Consider the following 12,634-nt stretch of genomic DNA (forward strand, 5'->3'; position numbering starts at 1 on the left):
TGCTAGATTGATTTATATAATGGCAGATGAAAAACCAGTAATAGAAGATATAAATTCTTTTTAGTTTACTAATCTGCAATAATAATTGTGATCTATTCCTTCTCAGTTTTTATTATAAACAGCTTTTAGCAGAATGCAAGTACTTACATTTACCTAGTGCAAAGTTATTTATAGATCACCATATTCAAAACAATTTGCACCAAATTATTTCACACAAATTAAAAAAAAAAACAACTGACAATAATATTCTCCAAAATCACAAACTTCATTACAAATGCATTTCATTTCCTAACTGGATGAATTAATGGCACTGATGTTTGTGTGTAAATGTATAGGGTTTTTTTTTTTTTTTCCTTTTTCTGGTGAGTAAGAAAAAGTAGAGAATGCTGCATCTGAACATTTTTAGAACAAACCAATAATCTGATTCAATTACAAAGGATAGCTACTGCTAGGATGCAAATTACTCAAACCAACCATAAAGCTAAATCTATACTTATGATGCTTCTATCAAAAGATTCTCAGAAGGGTTTCCTTTAAAACCTTATTGGAATAATATATTGTGCTTTTTTAAACATAAAATATTTATTGGATCTAGCAGATCTGGGGTGCAAAGTGTGAGTGACCATTAGATGGCAAGAAACAGAAGCAGGCAACAACTCACTGATGCCATCTAGTGATGTCAGCTTTTTGCAGCCCAGTTTTGGTAGCCTAAATATAAATTGCTATCAGTGTATTCCCACACATGAAGCTTAGCTGCAATATTTGTAAAAAAGAATTTTGCTTTCCAAGAAAGAAATGTTTGGAAATATATATTGATCCCTGCTGCAGGAATTAAAGCACAGTTTAATACTTTTTGAACAGGATCAATATGTCTCTCTTCTTGGGTACATGGTAATCAGGGATAAAAAGTGACAATTTTATACGCATGTCAAATAGTTAGAATTCCAATATTGTATCCCTGGATTGAATTGTTTTATGCACAACCTCTTTAAGGGTTTTTCTGTGTCAAACAGAGAAATGGAGTAAGATTATTAGATGTCTGGCTATCAGATAGATATATCTGTCAAGTGGATCTATCTGATATACCATGATAAACAGGGAAATGTTTCATCAGAATATGAAGGAAAAAAGCAAGTAAAGAAATATAGCTGTATAAATACATACACAGAGTTTGAAAATGGTTTACAATTTACAAAGGATATGGATTAAGAATAAATTAAATAAAAATTGGTTTCCATAGTTTTTTAATAAACATTCTCCAAAATGATTCATTTTTTGTATATTCCTTATACAAGCATATGTAATAATTTTTATATGGTTCACACAACTTATGTATATAACAAATTGATGTACTTTTGTTTCCTTCTGCTCTGATTTGGTTTAGTTTAAAGAGGTAGGGTATAAATAGGAAACTTGATGAGAAAGACTACTTTTCCCCCCATACTTCTGATTTTAATCAATGGAAAGTGCAAAGTGGTGGCCCAGTTTTTGTCTCTGGGCAGCCTTATTGATTGAAGCACCTCTAGCTGCTTGGTATGATCCCCTTGGTATGTTCATTCAGAGAATGAAGAGATGCTTGCAGAAGACAAGTGAAAAATGTTTTTGTGGCACTGAGAGTTCAAATGTTCTTCTCCATTCTCTTAAATAACTGCTGCAATTATGGGTATGAAACAGATCCTGGGAGGGAATGCACAGAACTGGTGCTTGAAGCTTGAGGCGAACAGATTGCCAGGTGCTGTCCACCTGTGCCACCATCTTCTTCACTAGTCTCTTCCTTGTGAACAGTGTTTTGGGCTGGACATTCAAAATGTACACAATGAAATACCTGAAAGAACAACAAAAGAAACTTAAACTACTAAAATGGAAGTGCAAGCATAGGTAGAACTAAATGACTTATACATGTAGCATAAACAAGGAACCTGCGGACAGACCAAACAACTTAATTCTGCAAATGCACACACTTTCCTGCAAGTAGGTTCCACTGAATTTTGAATACATAATTTATTTAATTCCATCTCCATGGACTATGGGCCACTTTCTCTTTCCTCCCCCAACAGCAGTATGTAACATAATATATGGCTATGCAACACTTTCAATTTGATGAGAAAAAGGTGTTTCAGGGCGTATAGGAGCATGCATACAGCATCTACTGGCAGCTCTTTAAATCAAACATAACTTTCCCCAGGATTATACTGCAGTTGTTTAGGACAAGTGCTATGTAAAGCACTCCTGCACGCTTTCTTCTGTTCAGAACCTCTGCACAGCCTCAGTATCTGAAAGGAAGATGATCCTGAATTCAAGATGATCCACCAGAAAAAGGAAAAATAGACCAAATAAACCAACACAAAACCTGTGCAATGCCAGGTTTCTCATCTTGTCAACCTAAGGGGGGCAATTCTATCCAAAAGCAATCCTGACGATTTTCTCCTTTACAATAACTGTGCATATATGACATATTTTATGTGAATTTAATATATTCACATAAAATATGTCATATATGCACAGTTATTGTAAAGGAGAAAATCGTCAGGATTGCTTTTGGATAGAACTGTAAGAAACCACTCTCCAAAAGAGCAAAGGACCAGAAAAATAATGGAAAGAATAACAACTGATTAGTCATTTGCAATAGAATAAGCCACTTCATTCATAAAACTGATTCCCCATCACATACGTCAATCATAACCACACACAGAAAATTCACGTTCATATGCAAAAACCTACAAGCACACAGCCATTCTTCTCCCTGCTTCTGGAAACAGGAAATAATGCTAATAAAAAAAAGCAGGATGGTGATGGAGTCAGGGGACGGGATCTTGGGAAGGGAAAAAAATTGGATAATCATGAAACAAGCAAAAGAGGTAACTAAGTGTAGGAAATGAAATACTGTACAAGCTCTGTTTGGGCTTTACAAAACATGTTAGAACACTCCCTTTTAAGTCTAATTTTCAAAGCATCCACATTTTTCAGCAGCAATGTCTGCAGTCATTCATTTGTTTTCAAAAGCATCTTCTTCTCAATTTATATAAGAGGACCTTTTCACCACTACTTGCGGAAAAATAACCTTCCTATTGGTATCTCAGGACTATATTCCCGGAATGTGATGAAGCTGACTGTGATTCACAAAAGCCTATGTGATTACAGATGGTCCCCATTTAATGACCACTTGTTCAACGACTGTTCAAATCTACAGCGGCGCTGAATGAGTGGTAGTTACAACCAGTCCTTGGAGTTCTGGCCATCACTGCATCCCCATGGTCACACAATTGTGATCTGGGTGTTTGGTGCCCAGCTCACAATTACAACATTGCAGCAAGGCGCAGTCATGTGATTGCAATTTCCAAAATTTCCTGCTGGCTTCCCACAAGCCAAGTCAGTGAGGAAGCCAGCAGGAAGTCTGAAGTTATGGTCATATAAGGTCCTTGCTTAATGACTTGCATGGTCCTCGCTTAATGATGGCAACCGGAATTGCCATTGCTAAGCAGCGCAGTCATGTAATATCACGCTTTACAACCGCGTTGCTTAGCAATTGCCTAATTGCCATTGTTAACCAAAGACTACCCCCCCTCCCCACACACACACACAAACACTTTTAAGGTTCAATTCAAAGAATTGATTCTAATCTTTAAAGCCCTAATGGCCTAGTATCAGAGTAGTAACAGAATTCTCACTTCTCTTAAGAAACCATTTATAAAATGAGGCTCTACTCCATTCTTTGAAATGTAATGGATAGGCATATGGGCCAGGCCTTTGCTACAGTGATACCAAGACAACATACAAAATTGACTGAACTTCACAATTACTCTTTTCATAAACAGCTGATACATGTTTTTTCCATTAGATTTTTCCAGATGCATCTATTTACAATACTTTTCTGATTGCTGTTGCTTTTACATTGTTCTTGATTTTCATTCCCTTAACAAAGTTATGGATCTTGTAAGGTTTAAAATATTGTTTTAATTTGCTGTATTTCTTGCTGTCTGAATTATTTATTTAATTTTGATAGAAAAAACAGATAATCATGGCAAAAATAAATTACACTTTAATTCATGAATAAGTCCAAAATGTATTTCTGAGTAAAAATAAATACTGGGCTGCAAAAGCATACTTTGACTTTATAGCCTATTTATAAAATTGGCAACAACTCTGAGAAAGATCAACATGATATGAAGGCTTTATCCAATAAAGACTTATAGTTGACAGGTTTAAATATAAAGCACTATACTAAGAATCCAAAACTGCAAACTCTTTGTTCTTCAGTAATGAAGGCTCCAATCATGTCCAGAGTAACAGTGTCAAATGTTGAGATCAAGCAGATTTATGGAGCAGAGAATGATAATTTAGTGATCTCTAATGTTTTCAGTAAGGTATCTGTTATTGCTCTCTTTAAATGTGGGAAATGTTCTCTGAAACAAGAATTGTTCAAAAGAGAAGTATGTACTATACGAATAAGTACATTTTTTAAAAGTGAACTCTTCTAATTTATGGTTGTTATAATCATCATGTGCCTAATCTTATATCATAGATAATTGTATTCCATGATATAACAAATGTCATCTGTGGCATAAAATAGCAATTTCTACACTACACAACTGAGAGCAGTGTCTGCTCTGAAAGCCATATGATCAAAAGTAGTAGCATCTTGAATGAAGAATGTTTCAATCAAATACACATATGTTTTAATAAGCAACACCAAAAACATGCAAACAAAACCAACCTACAACTCTATATGGAAAGACAGTTAACCAACTTTAATTATTTGACACAGCATGATAGAAACCTGCCCCTTTTTACATATAGTCTTATATGAATACATTTTGTGCCTTCTTTGAACTAAAAAGGGTGGTGCATTGTGCATCCTGTGAATTAACTAATTGGTTGGGGCTTCAGATTCAGTATTTTAGCCTGATCTCATCTATAAGGTTAAGACTTTAAATAGATATATGAAGCACATCTATTGCCTCTAGCTCACTGAAATATGGGATTTCCAGTAATTTCCAGATCATGTCACTGAACAAAAGCTTTCAAAACTATCTCTCAGACTCTTCGTTGGCAACAGATATAACTTGTAAGAAACTCTTTGTCCAAGACTTAAAAATACAGTTTTGATTGCTATTTGTTCTAAATATTTTGGGGAAAGGCAACTGGATAATATGTGCCACTGGAGTAAGATTATAAAGGTTTGAAGAACTTTGGTGCCACCAGCGGTATTGACCAGACTTCCCCAGAAAATGAATTTTAAGAAGTGGTTAAAATATTGCTAGTTGGATAAAATTGTCATCCAAGGAGAAAAAAAAATACGTATTATACTTTTATGATCAACAGTTACAGCAATTATGAGTTTAGATAAATGCCTTTTTGGACTTTTGCTTTAGAATGATGAGGAAGACCCCACATTTTTTAAGGAAAAAAAAATCCCCCCTAAGCATCATATAGAAACAGTTTAGTTCATAATGTACTATAAACAGATTAGGGGGCAGACTTAAGAGTCAGATGACCTCCAAACTTGTAACCTGACCTTTAATTACAATAACATGCTTTGCCTATGGTTGAAAATAGAAGTCACTTGTAAAATACTAGAATGAATCATTCGCACTACTTTGTAATGTTCTTTTGTAAAACAGTATTTAAAATGTTCCTCTGTATTGATCTGATAGTTAATGTCAATTAATTTCACAGAATAACACTGGAAATGAATAAATAATTATCCAAGCAGTTAAAAAAAACCCCAAACAAATTACCTTGACCACACCTGCCACATTATTTCTACCTGTGGATTTTGGAAATATTGTCTCAAGCCCTCTTTAATAGTGATAGGAAATTTGTATGATTTTAGCAGACTAATATCTCTCTGGAAGAGAGAAGGCTGAAACAAATTACTAATGTAACACCACTTTTTTAAACGTTAGAATACTGTCTCCTGCTTTCTCACCTTTACTGCAGCCTCAAATCCAACTAGCTTTTTAAACTGTTACTGATCACTGACCAGACATATTCAAGCTGGTACCTGCTTCACGCAGCTCCTGTGTGTTCTACATCACAATCCGTAAGCCTGGCCATACATATGAAACCAGCACAGCTTTAGACATGCTGTTTGGAAGTTCAAAATGATGTGGAGGCTCAGTAACTGAAGATACTTCTTTAACGTCCTTTAATAGCAATGGGTTGTACCATTGCCCAGAAATGTGTGTCATCATCTATCTGACTTGTGGTCAAAAGATGCACTTGAGTTGTTTACATTTGGACAGACTGATATTTTTTGGCCTGGAGAGCTGCCTGAGTACGCTGTTCTTGCTATCCCATCTCTGCCTGAATCCTCCTGTTCATTAGAGAATCAGCACAAGGAAAACAATCCCATGACGCACTGCTCTTTTAATTAAATTTTGACTGGGGAAAGGATACATATTAACTGTTACTGATCACTTAATGCTGGTATCTTCTTACTGATAAAACATACAAGAAAAGCAAAGAAAAAGAGAAAGGAAGAAATTCCTACTGTCAAAGTCCTCAGAGATTTTTCTTTTATTTATTTTTTGTTCAGCTGTTACTTTGCCATGTTCTTCTAGAGTTCTGTCTGTATTTACATACAGCTCTTCCTTCAATTATCTGAGTGATTTCTCATTTGCAAATGTGTGGCTCTGTTGCTTTGAAGACACTTTGCAAAACACCACAATTTTGATTTTTTTTTTAGCAACAGCTGCTGCCATTTTTCTAACTATCACAATGAACTTGAGGGAACTGAATTTCAGTAAGTTGATCAATTATCTCAAACACAGTACCTTCCATAGGAAAAGTCACAATCAATAGCTAAATCTGGCGGTCTATAAGCTGCTGCAGCATAATTTCACTATTTAATATATTAGTAATTATATCCTTCCTTTCCAACATGATGCTGCCCTAGGCAGGTAATAATAACTTCTCATACAACTAATTAATGTAATAAAATTATCACAATAAAATATATACTAATAATCACATAAAATAATCAGTTGAAAATATCCATTTAAAGCTGAAACATTGAAAACCAGCCCCCCAAAGAAAAGTTTCTCTCTCCCAGAGGAAATATCAACCCACAAACTCTATCTCTGATATCAGTGGGCATACTGGAAAATAACACCCAGTTTCTTAATGCTGAATTAGGTTTATTATCTGAGGTCCTCCAGGAATTTCAGACCTAAAGTATTTATGGCTTGAAAGATCAAATTCAGTGTTATTTATTTCACTAATCAATCTATAAGCCACCTTATTCACTCATGTAACTTTAAGCAACATACAGGTAGTCCTTGAGTTACAGATGGCGATTGGGACTGGGATTGCTAAGCAATGTGATTGTAAAGCACGATGTCATGTGACCGCATCATTAGGAAATGGCAATCCAGGAAGTCCCATTTGTTGTAGTAACCCCAAGCCTTGTGGGTCATTAAGTGGGAAGCAGAGGGAGTCCCAGGTAAGGAGTGGGGGGTGCCGGAGGGGGTGAGGAGGCCCTGGGGAGGCCATACACAAATTGGGGGAGGGGGTGCTGTGGTGCTGCACAAGCAGTGCAAATGCAGGAAGGGCCAGGAAGGAAGGTGTTGGAGAGCGTGTGCAAACACAGGGAGGCTCAGGGAAGAACGGCACTGGTGGGTGCCTGCGTGTGTGCAAGCACAGGCAGGTTGGGGAAGGATGGCATGGTGTGTGTGTGTGTGCAAGGGCAGGGAAGGGGGGAAGGAGGGTGCTGGTGGGTGCATGTGTTTGTGTGAGCACACAGAGGCTGGGGAATGAGGGCAAATGAGTGAAGGGGGAAAGAAGAGCGCTGGTCGGTGCATGCATGTGTGTGAGTGCAGGGAGGCTGGAGAAGGAGGGCATGGGGTGCATGCAACGGCAGGGAGGCCCAGGAAGAATTATGTTATGTAGATGCTAAAAAGGAATGGGGAAAATGTTAAGCTATCCTATGCTAGCTCCCCGCAATACAGAAAGCCAGACAAATATAAGTCTGAACGGCTTTACAGGTAGTTCTCGCTTAACAACCATTCATTTAATGATGGTTCAAAGTGACAATGGCCTCAGAAAAAATGCTTTATGACCTGTATTCGCACTTATGACCGTCATAAACTGTTGCATCATCCCCTGCGGTCACATGATTTTGATTTGAGACCTTTTTATGATGGCTGTTAAGCCAATCACCGTGGTCATTAAGTGAATCATTGCAGTCATTAAGTGAGTCACATGGTTAAGTGAATTCCGGCAAAAAAAGTCCATTGGGGAAGCTGGATTTGCTTAATGACCATATGATTTGCTTAACGACCATCACAAAAATGGTCATAAAATGGGGTCCGGTCATGTGCTAGCTCACTTAATGACCGCCCTGCTTAACAACCAATTTTCTGGTCCCTCTTGTGGTCGTTAAGTGAGGACTACCTGTATTGCCATGTTGTAAACTCTCTGATAATAGCTGGGAGTTTGGGTGAGGAAATAATCAGAGAGCACTTAAGGCTTTGAACGTTCACAGAGTTTGTAACTTGTTTTGTAACTTGAGCCACTACCAATCTGCAAGCAGGAGAGAAACAGAGGGAAAGTTACAAGAGTTTTAACAGCTCAGGTTCAAGTGCAAGAGGATTCCACCAACTGGTCCAAATGTCAAGTCTAAGTCAGAATCAGAGCAAGAGCACAGGAACACAATTCCAAAGATGGAGAGTTGTTTCCAATGGGGAGGCAAGGGCTTGGAGGCTATTCTTGATTAGGAGCACTGTAGCCATCTCATGTCAAGAAGAAACATTTTTTCTTATGTTTTGCTTATTGCTATTCAGTCTGGTACCAATTTCAAAAGTATCCTTAAGCGATAGCAAGGAAAGATATTTAGTTGATAGCAACACGTTCCAACCCCTTCATGGATCACTGCCTTGTCGTGGCGAGGGGGCTTGCGTAACTCAGTGAAGCCATGAGCTATACCGTGCAGGGCCACCCAAGACGGACAGGTCATGACAGAGAGTTCTGACAAAATGTGGTCCACTGGAGAAGGAAATGGCAACCCACTCCAGTATCCTTGCCAAGAAAACCCCATGGACAATGTTAAAAGGCTAAAAGATATGACGCCGGAAGATGAGCCCCTCAGGTCGGAAGGTGTCCAATATGCTACTGGGGAAGAGCGGAGGGCAATTCCAAGTAGCTCCAGAAAGAGTGAAGCGGCTGGGCCAAAGCCGAAAGGACGTTCAGCTGTGGATGTATCTGGAAGCAAAAAGAAGGTCCGATGCTGTAAAGAACAATATTGTATAGGTACCTGGAATGTAAGATCTATGAACCAAGGCAAGCTGGATGTGGTCAAACATGAGATGACAAGATTGAACATCGACATCTTGGGAATCAGCGAACTGAAATGGACGGGAATGGGTGAATTTAATTCGGGTGACCATTATATCTACTACTGTGGGCAAGAAACTCTTAGAAGAAATGGAGTTGCACTCATAGTCAATAAGAGAGTGGGAAAGGCAGTAATGGGGTACAACCTCAAAAACGACAGAATGATCTCAGTGCATATCCAAGGCAAACCATTCAATATCACAGTCATCCAAGTCTATGCCCCAACCACTGATGCTGAAGAAGCTGAAGTTGACCGCTTCTATGAAGACCTACAACACCTTCTAGAACTAGCACCAAAAGAAGATGTCCTTTTCATCATAGGGGATTGGAATGCTAAAGTAGGAAGTCAAGGAGTAATTGGAATAACAGGCAAGTTTGGCCTTGGAGTACAAAATGAAGCAGGGCAAAGGCTAATAGAGTTCTGTCAAGAGAACAAGCTAGTCATAGCAAACTCTCTTTTCCAACAACACAAGAGACGACTCTACACGTGGACATCACCAGATGGTCAATACCGAAACCAGATTGATTATATACTTTGCAGCCAAAGATGGAGAAGCTCTATACAGACAGCAAAAACAAGACCAGGAGCTGACTGTGGCTCAGATCATGAGCTTCTTACTGCAAAATTTAGGCTTAAATTGAAGAATGTAGGGAAAACCACTAGACCACTCAGGTATGACTTAGATCATATTCCTTGTGAGTACACAGTGAAGGTGATGAATAGATTTAGAGGATTAGATTTGGTAAACAGGGTGCCTGAAGAACTATGGACGGAGGTCCGTAACATTGTACAGGAGGCAGCAACTAAAACCATCCCAAAGAAAAAGAAATGCAAGAAAGCAAAATGGCTGTCTGATGAGGCTTTACAAATAGCTGTGGAAAGAAGGAATGCGAAAAGCAAGGGTGAAAGGGAAAGATATACGCAACTGAATGCAGATTTCCAGAGAATAGCAAGGAGAGATAAGAAGGCCTTCTTAAATGAACAATGCAAAGAAATCGAGGAAAACAATAGAATGGGGGAAGACTAGAGATCTCTACAAGAAAATTGGAGATATGAAAGGAATGTTTAGTGCAAAGATGGGCATGATAAAGGACAAAAAAGGCAGGGACCTAACAGAAGCAGAAGAGATTAAGAAGAGGTGGCAAGAATACACAGAAGAACTATACAAGAAAGATCTTAATGTCCCTGATGTCCACGCTGGTGTGATTGCTGACCTTGAGCCAGACATCCTAGAGAGTGAAGTCAAGTGGGCCTTAGGAAGCATTGCTAACAACAAAGCTAGTGGAGATGACAGTATTCCAGCTGAGTTATTTAAAATACTAAAAGATGATGGTGTTAAAGTGCTGCACTCAATATGCCAGCAAGTTTGGAAAACGCAACAGTGGCCACGGGATTGGAAAAGGTCAGTTTATGTTCCAATTCCAAAGAAGGGCAACGCCAAAGAATGCTCAAACTATCGCACAATTGCACTCATTTCACATGCTAGCAAGGTTATGCTCAAAATCCTACAAGCTAGGCTTCAGCAATACATGAACCGAGAACTACCGGATGTACAAGGTGGGTTTCGAAGAGGCAGAGGAACTAGAGATCAAATCGCCAACATTCGCTGGATCATGGAGAAAGCATGAGAGTTCCAGAAAAATATCTACGTCTGTTTCATTGACTATGCAAAACCTTTGATTGTGTGGATCACAACAAACTGTGGGAAGTTCTTAAAGAGATGGGAGTACCAGACCACCTTACCTGTCTCCTAAGAAATCTGTATGTGGGCCAAGAAGCAACAGTTAGAACTGATCATGGAACAACCGATTGGTTCAAAATAGGGAAAGGTGTACGACAAGGCTGTATACTGTCACCCTGCTTATTTAACCTATATGCAGAGTACATCATGAGAAATGCCAGGCTGGAAGAATCACAAGCCGGAATTAAGATTGCAGGGAGAATCATCAACAACCTCAGATATGCGGACGATACCACCCTAATGGCAGAAAGTGAAGAAGAACTAAAGAGCCTCTTGATGAGGGTGAAAGAGGAGAGTGCGAAAGCTGGCTTGAAACTCAACATTAAAAAAACTAAGATCATGGCATCTGGACCCATCAATTCCTGGCAAATAGAAGGGGTAGAAATGGAAGCAGTAACAGACTTCATTTATTTGGGCTCCAAGATCACCGCAGACGGAGACTGCAGCCATGAAATTAAAAGACGCTTGCTCCTTGGGAGGAAAGCTATGGCAAAGCTAGATAGCATATTAAAAAGCAGAGACGTCAGCTTGCCGACAAAGATCCACATAGTCAAAGCTATGGTTTTTCCAGTAGTAATGTATGGCTGTGAGAGCTGGACCATAAAGAAGGCTGAGCGCCGAAGAATTGATGCCTTTGAACTGTGGTGCTGGAGAAGACTCTTGAGAGTCCCCTGGACTGCTAGGAGGTCAAACCAGTCAATCTTAAAGGAAATCAACCCTGATTGCTCATTGGAAGGACTGATAATGAAGCTCAAGCTCAGATACTTTGGTCACCTAATGCAAAGAGAGATCTCTTTGGAGAAGACCCTGATGCTGGGAAAGATTGAAGGCAAAAGGAGAAGAGGACGGCAGAGGATGAGATGGTTAGATAGCATCACTGAAGCAATGAGCATGAAACTGAGCAAACTCAGGGAGGCAGTGAAGGACAGGAAGGCCTGGCGCAATATGGTTCATGGGGTCACGAAGAGTCGGACACGACTTAACGACTAAACAACAACAACAACACGTTCCAAACCTTAGACAATGGGGGCACATTCTTGATCTAGTTTATCAGTCAAGGTCTATCACCTAAGATGATAAAACTGCTTCAGTCCCATAACCCAGCCTGATGCTAGAATGAAAGGGATATCTATTTTATCCAAAAACTCTGGAGTTGAAAATGACTCATGAATTATGGGACCTGAAATTTCAAAGACTGGAAAGGTCACAGATCATGTATATCTGTGATATAGTTCTCAACAATTCCAAGACTCAGCAGTCACTAATCGTGAAATAAACAGAGAATATTAGCTTTAGAGTAAATCTTATGTAAGAATCTTCTTTGGGCCAAACAACATATATAGGAAAATGAATCTGGCACGCGCACGTGCGCGCGTGTGTGTGTATCATGTTTCCTGAGTTTTAAGTCAGCACTATTCTATAAAATTTGATAAGAAATCTTATAGACATAACCAAGAAAAATAGCCTAAGTATGAAATGAACATAAGGATGATTGCAGCACTAAGTGAATTTGAGGAATATTAATGAGACAATCATCTTTTACAAGGGAAAAGCTGTAG

The 12,634-nt window shown here is 38.8% G+C and overlaps 1 protein-coding gene across 2 annotated transcripts in view; it reads right to left on the reverse strand.

The window, feature by feature from the left end:
* Positions 1-326: 326 nt before the first annotated feature.
* Positions 327-12,634, reverse strand: part of BTBD9 (BTB domain containing 9) — a 171,739-nt gene continuing 159,431 nt past the window's right edge. For both annotated transcript variants that reach the window (XM_088145395.1, XM_088145390.1), the window contains exon 11: positions 327-1,825. In XM_088145395.1, coding sequence (XP_088001521.1) covers positions 1,658-1,825 — 168 coding nt within the window. In that variant the 3' untranslated portion in view covers positions 327-1,657. The remainder of the gene's footprint in view (positions 1,826-12,634) is intronic.

Source organism: Python bivittatus, unplaced genomic scaffold, assembly GCF_059951505.1.
Source record: "Python bivittatus isolate LINGU-HERP-01145 unplaced genomic scaffold, Pbiv_v1 ctg000020_np1212, whole genome shotgun sequence".
Taxonomy (NCBI): domain Eukaryota; kingdom Metazoa; phylum Chordata; class Lepidosauria; order Squamata; family Pythonidae; genus Python; species Python bivittatus.